This window comes from Hylaeus volcanicus, unplaced genomic scaffold, assembly GCF_026283585.1.
Source record: "Hylaeus volcanicus isolate JK05 unplaced genomic scaffold, UHH_iyHylVolc1.0_haploid 12237, whole genome shotgun sequence".
Classification (NCBI taxonomy): Eukaryota; Metazoa; Arthropoda; class Insecta; order Hymenoptera; family Colletidae; genus Hylaeus; species Hylaeus volcanicus.
In genome coordinates this window covers 2,085,731-2,100,804 of record NW_026533172.1, presented here as the reverse complement: position 1 = coordinate 2,100,804, position 15,074 = coordinate 2,085,731, and the positions used below count along the sequence as shown (strand labels likewise).

The following is a 15,074-nucleotide window of genomic DNA, read 5'->3' as shown; positions in this document are numbered from 1 at the left end:
GTAAAATAATAGGTTTTATGTGAAAAAGTTTTTGATGTCTCATTGACATTCAATACCAAATGGTGAATGCTTTTTTGTGTGTTTTGGACTTTAAAAAATATTCTTAAACTTTACCAAAATAGCACGAACAAAATATATTAAACGATGGAATTATTGCCGATTGAATTCATATCAGGTTAGCATGCTTACTTTACAAGAGAAAATTGTAACAAGCTGACAATGTCGTCGTTAGAAAAAAATTTGTATTTTTTTAAACGCAACAGTCAAACTAATTTTTTAAAAGCGTTAACTCTTCAACTTTTCAGTTTGGCTTGTATGGTTCTAGATATAAGGCTTTATCAATAGAAGTCAATTTGTGACGTTTGGTTTTTTTTAAATAGTTGATCAGAATATCCGATTCTTTACAAACTTTGTAATTGACCTACATAATCAAAACATTGAAAACTGTGTCAATTGAACTGGTTGTTAGTGTATGGTGATTTAAAAATGATTCTTTGTCGTCATGATTAAACATGTCAAATCACCAAGAAAAACCTAATAGGAAAATGGCAAAAAATTATTCAATTTACCGTTAACAAATACGTTAAGGGAAGGGTTATGAAGGCAATGGAAGCGGCATTGTAGTAGTACATTCGGCTTAGGTCTTGATACACAAGGCTCTAGAAATATGAAAATATAATGGAACTCACATTTAAATGAAACTCAACTTTTAAAAAATCATTATGAGATAGAAGATTCGGAATCGGACGTTTGGTTTTCTGAAAACTAATTAAGAAACGTAAAAGATGACGCATTCTTGCTATTTTTGGACGCTTTTCAAAAAAGAACTAAACAGACAACTGAACAATTATGCATTCTTTTCTGAACCTTAATAAGTTTTAGACGCATGATTTTCGTTAATTTCTCTTTAAAACAGCGCACACAAATGAGTACTTTGAAAAAAAATTGATTGATCTTAGTGTACGCTACATAAAAAAAATTATATTTCAAAAAGCATTTTGTTTTTAATCTACAACGACATACTGTATTTTTAAAAAAGAAGTCAAATGTTTATTAGTATTTTTAAAAAACCTGTTTTTATGAGCGCATTGAGAGCAGTCCTCTATCGCTTTTAAAGAGATGGAGGTACTAGATTATGTATACTTGCTTGTACAATGTATTTCAATATTTGTTTAACCTATTAAATTGTTCTAGTGAAAAATATGTTCAACAAGAATTCTTGAATTTTTTTTTTTTTTAAAATAATTCAAATAAAACTATTTATTAACAGGTCGACACAAAACCTCTTTCGCTTGTGTATTCAAAGGTAAGCAGTCATTGAGCCCGAAGTTGTCTTATGGCTTTGCGTGAACTTGATATGCTTTACACTTTCTCATTCACCTCAGTTCTTTTTTGCATTGCGGCATGAACCATTCGTTCATTATTAATAAGATGATTTGTTTCGTGAACAAGACTTAACAAACTATCACAAATATAGATTCGTAACAAATTGTTATAACATAATTAAAACTGACCTTGATATGTCCGCTGTCCAAGAGTCTAATTTTTCAAATGATGCTTTAGGTTTTCCGAACATAACGATATCTGCTGGTCTACAATTAAGAGAAAAATTTTTTGGTTTAAACCGAATCATTTATTATACGATTTTTAAAAAAACGTATTCCACGTACTCCCTTACCGATCAATACGCGCGTAAATTTCATTTGTATACACAAGTTGCGATATTTCTTTTTCCACTTCAAAAACGGGAATATGAAACATAGAGGATAAAGTTGTCAAAGGAATGCGAGAATAGTAAAGCGATATAATGTAGATATTCTTAGATAACATGTTAACGGATTTTGATAGATACAAAAAAAAAACGCAAATTAAAACGATTCGTTCCTTACATGATGAATACGTCGCATACGAAATACTTTCCAATTCTCTTCACTCATACCAGATGTAAAAACAGACATTTGACGTAACTCATTTTCATACGGCAAGGGCCAATCAACAAGTTGTGTGCTGAGTAAATCCTCAACAAGACGACTAGAAAAAGTGTTGATGAATGTTTCGGTCGTTGACAAAAACGAAAATTGTTTACTTGATACATAAAAGTTCGCCAAGTTTCTTAGATTCAGTTTCACATAACTTCCGAATGCGATTTAAAATGTCTTCGCTACGAGCAGCCATCGATAAATAAATTACATAACAGCTTAAATACTAGAACAATTGAAAATTTTTTTTTAATATATTTCCGTCATTAACGCCCAAAAATGTTACCTCTTTCCATTCGTCTGATGCTTGACAACGAGGTGTGTTGAAACAATGCCAAAAATCCTCTGCTGCTGCCAAATAATCTTTTTCGTGCGTGTGAAGTTGTACTAAATATCCATAATATTGAAGTTTAATATCCTACAAAAAAAAATCTCAAAGATATTTTTATTGTGATCAAGCTTCGCGGCGTTAAAGGAAATAAAGTTTTAAAGAATGGACTAGCATTGTAGTCTTCATGAATTTACCTGAAATTCAATGTCGTCTAAGACTTTTGAGTTGAATTTCTTTGATATAATGTGGCAGCGAACGTAATCGTGGCGCATCAAAACTAGTCGTATTTGGTCTAAAATATATAAAAATCTTTCTCGCGCATCCATGCCTCCAAACATTTCAACCTAATACACAAAACAAGCCATATTTGTATAGATTTCAATGATAACAGACTATCATTAGTCAAAACCAAGAGAGTTAGATGACAATAAATTCCAAAATTTTTACTCGAACATCTTGAATTAATTCAGCAGCCTTTTCATAATTTCCTTCTTCCTCCAAAAGTCGGACTTGTAAACGAAGTAAACGAGCCTTTTCGACTTCTAAAAACATCTGATTTTGGGGGGGTTTGAAAAAAACAGTAAAAAATTAAACAAAATATTTTTAGTTAATGTGTTAACAAACTTTTCCATCAGCAACTGCCAAAAGTGTTTGTATTAATGATATTTTCGTGTCCTTGTCATCCAGAAATTCTACCCAATCCATCCCCACCAATACCATATCTTTGATAACTTTCTTGAATTGACTTCGTTTTTTGGACAAAATTGTAATCCACTCTTTCACAGCAATCCAATTCTCTACAGATCGGTGAACTTCTAGTAGCTTACAAGCTAAGCGTGACGCTGAATTTTCATCGCCACTCTAAACACAAACCAAAATGCACTATGTTTTGTTGAAGTTACTGACAAAGAAAGAGGCACAACCATCAATCAAATAAAATTCTTACTTGACGAACTTTTTTCTCTAGCATAACAATACGGTCTGTTAAATCATCAATGACCCCGGGCTCCATCAAACACATTAATTGAATTTCTTCAAAAAGCCTGTTAACTATTTCACTATAATCTTCCACATCTTTTGTATCTTGTAAAAGAGGAAGAGTGGCTATTTGTTTGGTATTAATAGATGTCATTTTTCAAGATTCTTTCAAATTGTCGTCTTTCAATCTTTTTTGTTCAACGATTGAATTATTGGTGATGGACCTGAAGAAGTCTTGACCTCATCAAAAGGTCTATATCTGAAATTTTACAATGACATGAAGACAGTAACCGGATAACGCCATATAGGACGAAAGAAATGTAACTGTATATTTTTATTTTCCATCTTTTTAATTTTTGAAATGAATTGGACAAAATTATTTCAATACACTTTTCAACAACGCATGTCGTGTTATTTTTATATAGAAAAAGTATTTTATTAATTTCATGATCCTGCTGTTTCATGTTTGAAAAAAAATATCCATCACATAAACTACAACTAGAATTCATGTCAAAAAAACGCATTAGACATTCACATTTACACATCGATATTGAATTGATTTGTTTCAAAAGACTTATCAGTCTTATCTTTGCCCATGAATAGCTTTGAACTCGCTCACAAATGATAGAAATATTATGACATACAAATGCTTTTTTTTAATAAAAAGTCACGTAAAATAAAAAGACTTTTAGGAAGGATCCACAGATGATTTTCACAGTGATCCCACCTTTTCTTGAAAGTCTTTTTAGTCAATTTCAATCAATACCTAAAGTGAATTTACAAACAGGATTTGCCTTTGGTCATTCTTGTGACGTTAAAAATAACATGGGTGACAGGATCAGAAAATTGCAGTAGAAATACAGCTGTGCATTGAAGAGTTTCATTTGTGAAATCGACTGATAAAAAATGTTTTCTTTTGTGAAATCTTTATTTCTTGGTGGTTCTAGCCTTGAGGGGACCCCCGCAGATCCTTTAACGCCTAACATGGAAAAACACATTAAATCTTCTTGTACGTTGTTTATAAAAACAATGAGTGATGAATTGACGCCATGTCAAATGCTCTCTAGCTGAATCTTCTTCGGTGACCTCTGAAACGGAAGAGAATTCGAAGCATTTGACTAAAATAAGTGCAACACGGCAGTTTTTAATTCTTCCAGAAGAATCAAAGGATGAAGATTTACTAAAATTTGCAACCTTAAAAGGTTTTCTTACCGTACTTCCTTGTTTCAAAGTGATATAATAAATGTGTTAGGGGCTTTGTATAGTGTTGATGGAGGTGATGTCGAGTGTTTGATGGAATCCTGCAACATTACCATCTTCGAAAATACAATCAACATGACTTTGGCATCAGATGTCAAAGGTTCCCACTGTCATAAGTTGACGATCAAATCTGAATGGATTACAAATTTACAGCAACACTTACCAACAGCCTTTCGATTATTAATTAACGATCATCAAGGTAAAGTCTATTGAAGGCTACACCACGTTTATGTTAACATTTTAGGCAAAGGTGGAATTGAATACACTGTTCAATTCAAAAATGCCCAAGAAGCAGCTGTATTTCGAAAGCAAATTTATGAAGCAATCATTTGCATGACGTGCGAATTATCATCTGTTGAGTGTGCTATCGCAGAATATAATACTTTAGATCGTGAATTCGTTATTGTATCAAAATGCGTCGTCGCTTCCATTCTTCAAGACAAAACAAAATTAAAGTTTTATCTTACAATTGAAGAGATCAAAAACAATGAGAAGCAATTCCTTTTCATTGATGCGTTATCTAAGGATATACAAATATGGGGTTCTCCTACTAGCAATCAAATAACGTTTTGGGGAGTCCACCACCAACAATTGAATGCAACAAAAACTATGTTTTTAATGGAAATCAACCCTTTAGCAGTTGGAGAAGCCTCAATTAATGTTTTCTTTACGCAAATTGCAAGAGCTTTACATGATCCCTCTTTTTTACGCCAGGAAACTTTTCATCACGATACTACCAAGGAGGACCAAAGCGATGTAGACATGGAAGACGATGGTTTTGATGTTGGCCAATTAGCGAGTGAGTTGCCCAATTCAAACGAATTGACCCATTTAAATGCGTTTCGTGCGCCACTTGCAGATACATCAACGTGTTTAGAATGGAAAAAGAATGGACGTCGATCGGTCGCTCGATTTAGGCCACCACGTCATTCCTATTTCTCAGCTGAATCGGATGCTAGTGAAACTGACGAAAATTCCGATAAAAATGATTTCCAACATCCTTCAAAACCTTTGTAACTCTAAATTTTTTTAATTTAAATGTGAATCGACAGGTGACGTTTTTCTTAGATATTTTAGCGGTTGTTCAAATGAAAAATTAGTACACCGATTTATGGAGGTGGTACGTTGTGTGTGAACAAGTCACTTTTGTGTTCTTTTAATTTTTTTTTCGCTTCATTAGGGATCGAGCCGTATGTTTGTATGTCGTGGTGATTCAGCACCAGACAAATCGTTTCAAAGTCGGTCGGAGCCACAAAGCCATCGATTACAATTGAAAGTTTACAAAAAGGAAAATTCAGATGAAGAGGTTGTTGAGTCTGTGGGTATCATAAGTGGGCAAAAGGTGCTGTACATTTGATAAATTGAGTTATAAGTGTTATGGAAAACGCAAAAAAAAATAATAAGGTATCTTAAAATACATTTGTGTACAGTTTTGTTACCAAGGAAAAACTTTTGTCCCTTTGAAAGGCTTACTTCATCAGCACGTAACCAAACTGCTTTTTATTTTATTATTTTTTTAAATTTTACCTTAGGAAAAAAAAATGTTATTAGTTCCAGAAGGTTCAAAAAATGGAGACATATTTATGATGGATTTAGAAACAGAAAAAATCGTTCAAAAATATGAAGCCGATGACTCAAAAATTTCAACCTTATTTCCTACTTTCAAGAAAGCACAAGCATCTGCTGATCCAACATTTCTATGCGCGAATCCTAAAGAATTGTTTTTAATGGATACACGTTTAAACAATGGTGTTGCTAAAACAACATCCTTCAATTATTCGACGAATCCTCAAATTTCTGTTGGAGGTAACATCGACAAGTACTTGGATTGGTTATAATGACCCATTATTTCAATGCGTTTTTTATGTAACAGCCACCGATTCGAATAAACATATTCTATTAGGAAGTCGTCTAGGTGAATTACGTCTTTTTGACGGAACTGCTAACGCTAAGGGAGATTTCAAGCGAGCTAAAACGTTACTTCAAACAATAAGAGAGCCTATTGTAGCAGTTGATGTCAATAATGATGGAAGTTGGATTCTTGCCACAACTAAAACTTTTTTGGTAGTGTTTCCTACACGCCTTATTGGATCAACAAAAAATGGTTTTGAAACCGCTTTGGGAAAGAAAAAACCCGCCCCACGTTATTTAATGCTAACGGCTGAGGATATTTTAAATTACCAAATTACCACAATTGATTTTGCAGCAGCGAAATTCGATGCATCCGAAGAATCCATTGTTACAAGCACTGGAAATATGGCAGTTGTTTGGGATTTCGAGTACGTTATGTGTTCTTTAAAATGATAACCAATTGTATTTTTGACGCGACAGAAGTGTAAAAAGAAATCAACCTATCTATTCTATACGGTTTGCTCAAGACTCTATCAAAGATGTTCAAATACCGACGGATTCGTCTAATGTCGTCGTTGTAAGTTACTTTATCTTTTTTTTTCAAACCAAGACGGTTAAAGCGTCATTTCGTATAAGGCTTATTCAACGGCTATTGGATTGTTCGGTACGGAAAAGCACGAACTACCTACGAATTGATCCTATCGAAGTTTTCAATCTATTGTTTTAACAAGTCATGTGAAAGAATTACTTTTATTAACATAGTTTTATTTATTAATAACGACAAGTGATTTACAAGCAACACAATGTGTCTGTGACCAGTAGGGTGTGTCTATCGAAACTTGTTTTTCGTCACACATCATTTTATTGCACGCATTAATTTCACGCGTATTCATCACAATTGACAGTACATATCTCTACTATCAACAAACAAAAAAAATTATTTACCAACCATGTCAAAAACATTTCAACTGCGCGCTACTTATGATGACACTTTAATTAAAGGTAAACGACTAGATGTCACACACGAAAGTACTTTTTGTGTTGACTCGAAAGCTTTCACTCGAACGTGTTACGAATCATACAGTCGAAAAAAAAAAAAGAAAAATACAAAAAGTCTCCGAATTGTTTTGTACGAATATCCTTGTTGAGTATGCTAAATAGAATATTTTGAAACATCGTCATTAAATCACAGGTTACATTCAAATGTGTTTTTTTGAGGCATGACAATAAATCAGAAGCAAAACATAATAATTTCTTACAGTTGCATACCGACTTATTACAAAAACACTTCCTTGATTGGTAAGCATCCACATGAGAACATTTTCTTTCTAATTTTGTTTGAAAAGAAAAAAGCAACAAGGTGGTTGTTATTTGTGTAGGTGGCCCCTTTTAAAAGAGGAGTTTGAAAAAGATTATTGGCGCTTTTGTTGGCAACAAGTTAAAAATTCTTTTTCAACTGAACAAGTAATTCCCTTAAAATGTTGTGTACCACTTTTAATTCCAAATACACTCAAAGGTGTTTCCTTCTTTCGAACGTATATTTCACGCGTTTACAATGACTTTGTAACTTTTTTTAGAACAATTTCAAATACATTACACTGTTTCAGATTCGCTAATTTAAAAGTCGTTATATTAGGTCAAGATCCCTATCATGGAATTGGTCAAGCGATGGTATAGAAATAAGGCTTCAATGTTACTTTTGTCACATATACTCTTTGCTTAACTAAAGGGATTAGCATTCTCGGTCCCTCCAGACCTGAAACGGTTGCCTCCAAGTTTAGTTAATATTTATAAAGAAGTAGTACAAGGTTTGCTTTTTTTTCAAAGGAAAAAGAGGCGCTTCTCGCATGTCTCTTTATCATATTAGATACAACGCAAAAACCACTGCATGGAGATCTAACATGCTGGGCAACTCAAGGTGTTTTACTATTGAACTCAATGTAAGAGTAACTTTAATAATCGTTTTTTTTTATTAAGATAACAATTAGATTAACTGTTCGTAAAGGTGCTCCAATGTCACATAAACATTATGTATGTCCGATTTCTTTTCCTTACTAAAAAAAAGAAAGTTGTTTTAAAAAGGGCTGGGAACAATTCACGGACAATGTTTTAAAAATCATCAACAAAAATACTACAAATACAGTGTTTCTTTTATGGGGTTATTTAAATAGGAAATAAGAAATATAAATTACAATTATTTTACTACTTTTCAGGAAAACCGGCTCAAAAAAAGGTTATCTTTATAGACTCCAATAAGCATTATGTCTTGACAGCAGGTCATCCATCACCTTTATCTTGGAGATACTTTCGAGGTAACGGTTTGTTTTGATATAAGCGTAATAAAAAACACATTGAAACATATTATCTTGAATGAGCAGGGTGTCAACATTTTTCAAAAACTAACGACTATTTAAGATCAGTTGGAAAACAATGTGTTAACTGGATGCAGCCGTGGAAATCAAATGGATCATGAGAACATTCAAATCACCTGGAATCACACGTGCTTTTGTGATACAATTTAGACTTTTTAAAAAATATACACATGAGTTTTAGTCATTATGCTGAGAGTATTAAAATTCATTGATTCTAATAATTATCTTAACCTTTCAAGCAGTAAAGTTATTAAGATTCTGTTTCACCGGCTAAATAGTTTCTTAAGATCTCATTTTAGAGCTAACAATAATGTATTTTACTATAGTGTCATACATTCGAACGAATAAAAAGCTCTATAAAAAAAATATCTTATTTAACGAATTTGCAACGTAATGATATTCATGATTATTTCGATTGGTGAAAGAAAAGATACATGATTTAATAGCGTTTTTAAAACTTTTAAAATCATTGTTTTTATTGAAACCAAAAATTCTTGTTCAAAAAAAAAAGGAATCTATTAAAACTTTTTAAAAATAACAACAGTAGTCATCAATGCATAATGCTGTAGCGTTCAAATGTGCCACAAATAATTTTTTATGGTATTTCTGTTAAAACAAGTTTATTTACATGATTTTTACTGTTTATCATAAAAAAAAAATTAGTTTTTTATTCAACTTTACAAAAAATCTGTCGAAAAGCTTTCTCTAAAACAAATCCTCTATGATTGAGAACGGCAGCAGAATCGTTACTAATGGAAAGCCTATATGGATAGATGACAAAGGTTATCCCAAGGAGGCGTTTTTATTACCGTTTCACTACGAGGTGTGTTGTTCACTTTGTAGGTTGGATTAATTTATTACTACGGTTTCTTTAGAAAGATATTTCTCTCGTTCTTATTCCTAAAGGAATTATTTTAGATCGAATTGAAAAAATGGTGCTGTTTCTTTTTTATTTAAGAAAATTATATTGATTAATTTTTGCTTGTTTTCATCTTCAATCAAATTTGTATAGGCATACAATATATCCAATTTTTATAGGAACAAACACGTTCACTTAGTGTGTATTCTTAAAGGTTCTAGAGCTTATTTTAATCATCTTCTTAATACGTTAAATAAAATTTATTTGTAGGCCTGATTCCATTATTTCTTTTAACTCTTTTGTCAAAAACTTTTTTTCTTATGCTCCACTTAGATATAATTATAATGCTAATGAAACAACTCCTTACCTAGAACATTATGTTCGTGTAAAATCGTATGAAAATGAAACATCTCTAGGAAAGGTAATGAAGAAAATTTCATGCCGCTCCTTGTCACATTTCACCTTCTCGTTTCATTAGATAACAATCGTTTCCGATGATTTGTCAGCCTTAAAGGGACAGAATGTTCTTATTGTTGAAGACCTTATAGATACTGGACTCACATTAAAAAAATTGTGTGAATGGCTTGAGGTACGATGACATTTTGTCTCATTTAATTGACGAACGTGTATTAAAATAGGAAAATGTTAAGCCCCGTCATATTGGTATCACATGTTTGTTAGAGAAAAGGTAAATAATTTTTTTTTATGTTTCATTTTAACCAAAAAAAAACCAGCACATCTGTCAATTATTCATCAGATTAGCGACCGTTCACGATGTCAAAAGAGACTTTGTCGGTTTTTCCGTACCAAACGTGTTTATTGTAGGATTCGGTATTGATTATAATGACTGGTTCCGAGACTTGGAACATATTTGTGTACTTAAACCTGAAGCTACAAAACGACTTTGTGTAAAATCATAACAAATAAGTATTCAATTTTTCTTTTTTAGTTTTATTCATCCGTGTATGAAATTTAACAAGTTTTAATAATAATTTCACGATAAGTTAACGTTTATAGTAAACTACCATTTTATTTTAATAAAACATAAAGACCGCTCGCTTCATTTATGAAGTTCCAACGACGCCGCGTGAAACGAAAAGGATAAATGTATTAACAAAGAAAAAAGAATGTTCTATCTTACAAAACAACAAAAAGCATTTAAAGATCTCGTTTTTTAGAAGATGGAAAAAAAAAGTTGAATGCTGTACATACAATTTTTTAAAATATTTTAACTGGTGGAATTTTGAAACGAGACATTATAAGCTCCAGTAGCTTCGTTTTTGTCAATTTTAAAATTGTCAATAGACAATCCAATTTTGCCTAAAGCCCAATTACCGAAACCCTTCAAATTATTAATCATTTCTTCTTTCTCCTTTTCAAATTGTAACTCAGCTAAAGACAAAATAAAATGCAGAATATTGATCAATTAAATCAAACATTGGAAATTCGAGTACAGATTTTATGTGTTGTTAATGTCAAACATCTTTGTGAGATTTCTACTTTTTAATGTTTCGAAATTAAAAAAAAAACTAAATTAATATATATTAAAAAAATTAACAAAACGTAAAAAAAAAATTATTAGAAAAGATATAAGAAGAGTAGAAAATTCAAACACACACAAAAAAATATACAGTACACGTTTATGACTTACATAAGTTTTTTATTTTACCATGTAAATCTTTGTATAGATCGCTAAATTAAAAAAACACTTATGACATTCATGTAGTATTGGATTTCTACTTACGAAAGTGATGGATTCAATTCCAAGACCTTATCTAAATCGGCTAATGCTTCATGCCACTTTTTTAAACCTTCATAAGCACGAAATCGTCGTAAATAAAGCTAAACACGTTACAAGAAAAAAAATGTTATGTGGATGCAAGAACATAAAGTTAAGGTACTTTAACATAAGACGGAAACAGCAACAATCCATCGTTACAATCCTTAATGACTTGCTTATAATATTTAAGTAATAGATAACAAGCTGCCCGATTACAAAGAAGAATTCCTGAAAATTCAAGCCCACCACTATATTTTAATGCTTCTGTATATTTAATTGCAGCTTCTCGGTACGCTTGATCCTTTAAAAGTTCGTTGCCTTCGGTTTTTAAGTTTTTTGCTAAATGTACATCTTCCTTGAAATAAAAGTCATTGTTGCCTGTATCATCTTCATCATGCTCTTCTGTGTCAAAACTTTCAGTGCTTTCGTCGTCCAAAGAAAAATGATTAAAAGAAGAATTCTTTGATTTTGGGTCATTTGTCTCCTCCTGTGTAGACGACATAACTCTATTCAACCGCTTAATCGCACGTTTTTTTATTCTATGCAATAACTGTACAGATTCCTCCTCTTCATCTTTACTATCTTTTTTCATATTTTGCGCATCAGAAGTATTTTGAGATATATCCTGTAGGACTTGAGTATCATTCTTTATTCTTGATGAGTTATCAGGGCTTGGTGAATTCTCGTGGCTATCGCCAGTTGATAGCGGTTGTGATAATTCGATGGTATTCTTCTGTACAGAGTCGAATAAGCTTGTGGAGTTGTGGCAAATTTTTGATTCTTCGGGGTTCCTGTGCTTTGTATTCATTGCGACGTTTGTACCTGTGTGTTTCTCTGTCTGTGAAATGGTCCATGAATCATCGTCGCTATTCATTCGGAGTTGGCCTTTTGAATCATGATCACACCTTATCTTTTTTGGACTATGTTCCTTTATGCTTCCTTGGGCGTCATTTGAGACATCAACCATTTTCATAACTGACTCACTTAAAATTGAGTTGAATGGATAATGGTTTTCTGTACTATCCAAATTTTTTTCATCTTCTGAAAAAGTGAAATTCTTTGAAGGTTTTAGAATGGAAGTATCATCGTCATTATTATTGGAAGTGATTGGAGTGACTTTACTCTGCATTGAAATATCTTGAATTTTAGTTGACATGTTTCCTTCTACTTCCTGGTCAACATATCCTCCAACAGAGCCAGTCGTTTCTTCGCAGATCTTTATATTTTTGTAGGTATTCTCATCTCCTATTTCGGCTTCATACACTAAATCAAATGTACCAACATTAGGATGTCTTGTTTGACCACGAGAAAAACAATTTGTAAACTTGTCGTCAAAGTTTTTGTCTCTCGCAAAACATTCAAATTCTGGATGCTTATCACAGAATGTACCAATGCACTCTTTTGATTGCGTCCTTTCCTATAATTAAGAAAAACATACAAAGACTCCCTAAATACAAAAAAAAATACCTCCAGATTTTGAGAAACAGGTTCAGGAGATTCAATATTGTTTATCGGTATCTCACTAACATCTTGATCTGTTGCGACTTGATAACTTGTACCAGAATCAGAAAGCTCAGACCGAGAAATGCTTTCAGATGCGAACACACTATTGTCAAATTCATCTACGGATGTCGTCACGCAACGCTGAACGGGAACACTTGTTGCAGTAATATTTACTGTTTTCTCATATGTTACAGTTTTAACTTTCACAACCTCCTCATTATTGTCTTCTAAACGTTCGACGCTTCTCTTATCTTTTGAAATTTCAACCTTCACACCATAATCATCATTTTCGGCTACACGTTCAACAGTTCTTGATTTAGATATTTTTACAACTTTGACGGGTTCTATATCATTTACCACCGTAACTTTGTCCGTTTTTTCATCAGTTATTGTTACAGCACTCATTGATGTTTCGTCCTTGTTGGTTGTAACGTTAACCGTTACTTCATTTGTGGTAGTTTTTTTCACGCCTTCTTCGTTAGTTATTACACATTTAACATGGGTCTCATGAACATCTGAAGCATTCTGTGATATTAAAAAATTTCGAAAAAAGGAGAACTTACATGAATCAGTAGCATTATGAGAGACAAAACTACTAGGCGGAAGAGGTTGCTGAGCTAATTCAATTGTATCTATTAGTTCGTCATGGTTATCTAGCGTTTTATTTCCAGAAAAATAGGAATTAAGTAAATTATCATTGAAAGTACCACCAAATGTTTTTTTTGATATTTCCCTTTTATTAGTAAATGAGCTTACGTAACTTATATCGGTATTGAGACTTTTTTCAATTTTTTTATTCGGATCCATTAGCTTTTCATTAGAATCATCAAGCGAATGATTTGATGATCTTGTTTTGTTGATATCTTCATCAGTTAAATCGTTCAAAGATTCCTCACTACTATTAAGTGAAGTTGAGTGGTAGGGAGGCCTCTTTATATTTTCCAACCCTTTCAAAACTTGCTGAGTATCCTTTAGCTTATTTGAATGGAGAGAAATTGTACTTTCTAGTTGTACTTCCTCTGCGGTCTCGGTTGATTGATTCAAAACTGAACCATGATTTGTAAACTCAACGTTTTTTTTAATAGTGTCGGTTATTGTTTCAAAATCGTTATCAACCTTATCTAGTGCGGGTGCTGCAATATTTTGCAACGAACCAATAGTTTCTTCCTTCATCGTATTATCTATAAAACTGTTTTTTAATATGCTAGAATTAGTAAAATAATTATCCTTAGAAATAAAAAGGTTTGCATTGTCATGGATATTTATTTTATACTTTTGGTTTCGAGAAAATACTGAATCTGCGGTCATTTTACTAAATTGCTTTTCGTTTAAACCCTCCGAATATTTTTCTCCTTCTTGCTTGTTACTTTGTTTTGGAGATACACATCTGTTTATCATTGGGGTATCGGGAGAATGTCGTTTCGAATGGTCGCGTAATACTTCGGAGTTGGATGTTTTGAGATCCATGTCATGTATATTAATAGGCTCACAGAAGTTTCGTTTGCGTAAATTTACACTTTGCTTGCTTAAATTTTCAAAATTAATTTTATTATTTTCTTTTAGAAAACTCCCCTCTTTAGGAGTATATTTTTTTTCTTTTTCATTGTTTTCAGTTGTCGTTGGGCTATTGCCTTTTTCTAGCTTGTTTTGTGCTTGAAGAGATATAAAGGAAAAAAACCAATGAAACAAACAAACCACAAAAAAACCACCAAAAATCATATTGCTTGATGAATCCATTGACATTTTCGAACAAAAACACAAAAAAAATTTAATTTTTGCAAAATAGTAACAGATTATAGCTAACTAAAAATTGAGTTTTCTCTCTACAGTAAAAATCAGGTTACATCAGCTCTTCGTCAAAGGATTTACATTCAAAATGCATGTGACCGCGGACCTCAATTAAAATTATCGTTAAAAATTTTATAGGATATGTTTAATAAGAACATCAAAGAAATTTAAATTTTCTTTTTCGTATTAGTTTTCATTGGCTAAGTGAGCTTTAAGAATTATAAAGTATAACTAGTGGTTTTTTTTCGTTTTGGCATGGCTTTGGTTTTTCACATAGTTAATTTGTCTCCTACCGTTGTAATGCACTTTTTTGTACGTGATGCAGTGAACAATTTTGAAAAACTATAAAGTGTTTTATTTGAGATATTACAAT

The 15,074-nt window shown here is 32.3% G+C and overlaps 5 protein-coding genes and 1 long non-coding RNA gene across 10 annotated transcripts; 3 read left to right on the top strand and 3 right to left on the bottom strand.

Annotated features, from left to right (window-relative positions):
• Positions 1-168: 168 nt before the first annotated feature.
• Positions 169-951, bottom strand: LOC128883993 (uncharacterized). Its single transcript, XR_008459191.1, has 3 exons — positions 708-951; positions 570-659; positions 169-421 (listed from the first exon to the last, which is right to left on the bottom strand). It is a non-coding gene; the product is annotated as an uncharacterized LOC128883993 (long non-coding RNA).
• A 204-nt stretch (positions 952-1,155) lies between these two features.
• LOC128884384 (26S proteasome non-ATPase regulatory subunit 12-like) lies at positions 1,156-3,442 on the bottom strand. Its single transcript, XM_054137753.1, has 10 exons — positions 3,257-3,442; positions 2,935-3,171; positions 2,758-2,862; positions 2,505-2,654; positions 2,266-2,397; positions 2,087-2,205; positions 1,890-2,031; positions 1,679-1,818; positions 1,515-1,592; positions 1,156-1,462 (listed from the first exon to the last, which is right to left on the bottom strand). Exons 1-10 carry the CDS (start codon positions 3,440-3,442, stop codon positions 1,363-1,365), a joined length of 1,389 nt encoding a protein of 462 aa, XP_053993728.1. The 3' UTR covers positions 1,156-1,362.
• Positions 3,443-4,160: 718 nt separating this feature from the next.
• Positions 4,161-8,071, top strand: LOC128884383 (VID27-like protein). 3 transcript variants are annotated; one of them, XM_054137752.1, is made up of 15 exons: positions 4,161-4,297; positions 4,356-4,490; positions 4,541-4,747; positions 4,793-5,347; positions 5,408-5,561; positions 5,617-5,668; positions 5,729-5,890; positions 5,979-6,032; positions 6,081-6,354; positions 6,422-6,827; positions 6,880-6,976; positions 7,036-7,401; positions 7,618-7,698; positions 7,779-7,863; positions 8,007-8,071. In XM_054137752.1, the coding sequence occupies exons 1-12, from the start codon at positions 4,195-4,197 to the stop codon at positions 7,093-7,095; spliced, it is 2,259 nt and encodes a 752-aa protein (XP_053993727.1). In that variant the 5' UTR covers positions 4,161-4,194; the 3' UTR covers positions 7,096-7,401; positions 7,618-7,698; positions 7,779-7,863; positions 8,007-8,071. The 3 variants fall into 3 exon arrangements, with proteins under 3 accessions (XP_053993727.1, XP_053993725.1, XP_053993726.1); XM_054137750.1 differs by having other exon boundaries at positions 4,793-5,561; XM_054137751.1 differs by lacking the exons at positions 7,618-7,698; positions 7,779-7,863; positions 8,007-8,071 and having other exon boundaries at positions 4,793-5,561; positions 7,036-7,415.
• On the top strand, positions 7,946-9,164 carry LOC128884385 (uracil-DNA glycosylase-like). The gene is made up of 7 exons (XM_054137754.1): positions 7,946-8,070; positions 8,129-8,207; positions 8,267-8,339; positions 8,388-8,430; positions 8,482-8,557; positions 8,613-8,711; positions 8,778-9,164. The coding sequence occupies exons 1-7, from the start codon at positions 8,068-8,070 to the stop codon at positions 8,870-8,872; spliced, it is 468 nt and encodes a 155-aa protein (XP_053993729.1). The 5' UTR covers positions 7,946-8,067; the 3' UTR covers positions 8,873-9,164.
• A 252-nt stretch (positions 9,165-9,416) lies between these two features.
• Positions 9,417-10,657, top strand: LOC128883651 (hypoxanthine-guanine-xanthine phosphoribosyltransferase-like). 2 transcript variants are annotated; one of them, XM_054136231.1, is made up of 7 exons: positions 9,417-9,594; positions 9,647-9,706; positions 9,784-9,896; positions 9,964-10,051; positions 10,109-10,219; positions 10,269-10,318; positions 10,365-10,657. In XM_054136231.1, the coding sequence occupies exons 1-7, from the start codon at positions 9,493-9,495 to the stop codon at positions 10,390-10,392; spliced, it is 552 nt and encodes a 183-aa protein (XP_053992206.1). In that variant the 5' UTR covers positions 9,417-9,492; the 3' UTR covers positions 10,393-10,657. The 2 variants fall into 2 exon arrangements, with proteins under 2 accessions (XP_053992206.1, XP_053992205.1); XM_054136230.1 differs by having other exon boundaries at positions 9,419-9,594; positions 10,388-10,657.
• LOC128883650 (uncharacterized) lies at positions 10,624-15,049 on the bottom strand. Of its 2 annotated transcripts, none has more exons than XM_054136228.1 (7): positions 13,477-15,049; positions 12,878-13,428; positions 11,532-12,827; positions 11,375-11,472; positions 11,282-11,322; positions 10,843-11,022; positions 10,624-10,762 (listed from the first exon to the last, which is right to left on the bottom strand). In XM_054136228.1, exons 1-6 carry the CDS (start codon positions 14,654-14,656, stop codon positions 10,859-10,861), a joined length of 3,330 nt encoding a protein of 1,109 aa, XP_053992203.1. In that variant the 5' UTR covers positions 14,657-15,049; the 3' UTR covers positions 10,624-10,762; positions 10,843-10,858. The 2 variants fall into 2 exon arrangements, with proteins under 2 accessions (XP_053992203.1, XP_053992204.1); XM_054136229.1 differs by having other exon boundaries at positions 10,630-10,766.
• Between the last annotated feature and the right edge of the window lie 25 nt (positions 15,050-15,074).

Coding starts and splice junctions, on each gene's coding strand:
- LOC128884384 (XM_054137753.1), bottom strand. CDS start 3,442: ATGACATCTATTAATACCAAACAAATAGCCACTCTTCCTCTTTTACAA. Junction 2,863..2,934: donor TGGCAGTTGCTGATGGAAAA/GTTTGTTAACAC, acceptor CCCCAAAATCAG/ATGTTTTTAGAAGTCGAAAA. Junction 1,593..1,678: donor ATTTACGCGCGTATTGATCG/GTAAGGGAGTAC, acceptor TCTTAATTGTAG/ACCAGCAGATATCGTTATGT.
- LOC128884383 (XM_054137750.1), top strand. CDS start 4,195: ATGTTTTCTTTTGTGAAATCTTTATTTCTTGGTGGTTCTAGCCTTGAG. Junction 4,298..4,355: donor AAAACACATTAAATCTTCTT/GTACGTTGTTTA, acceptor AATGCTCTCTAG/CTGAATCTTCTTCGGTGACC. Junction 6,828..6,879: donor GCAGTTGTTTGGGATTTCGA/GTACGTTATGTG, acceptor TTGACGCGACAG/AAGTGTAAAAAGAAATCAAC.
- LOC128884385 (XM_054137754.1), top strand. Junction 8,208..8,266: donor TTATAAAGAAGTAGTACAAG/GTTTGCTTTTTT, acceptor TTATCATATTAG/ATACAACGCAAAAACCACTG. Junction 8,431..8,481: donor CAATGTCACATAAACATTAT/GTATGTCCGATT, acceptor TGTTTTAAAAAG/GGCTGGGAACAATTCACGGA.
- LOC128883651 (XM_054136230.1), top strand. CDS start 9,493: ATGATTGAGAACGGCAGCAGAATCGTTACTAATGGAAAGCCTATATGG. Junction 9,707..9,783: donor TAGATCGAATTGAAAAAATG/GTGCTGTTTCTT, acceptor AAATTTGTATAG/GCATACAATATATCCAATTT. Junction 10,319..10,387: donor ACATGTTTGTTAGAGAAAAG/GTAAATAATTTT, acceptor ATTATTCATCAG/ATTAGCGACCGTTCACGATG.
- LOC128883650 (XM_054136228.1), bottom strand. CDS start 14,656: ATGTCAATGGATTCATCAAGCAATATGATTTTTGGTGGTTTTTTTGTG. Junction 13,429..13,476: donor TCATAATGCTACTGATTCAT/GTAAGTTCTCCT, acceptor AGAATGCTTCAG/ATGTTCATGAGACCCATGTT. Junction 12,828..12,877: donor CTGTTTCTCAAAATCTGGAG/GTATTTTTTTTT, acceptor TCTTAATTATAG/GAAAGGACGCAATCAAAAGA.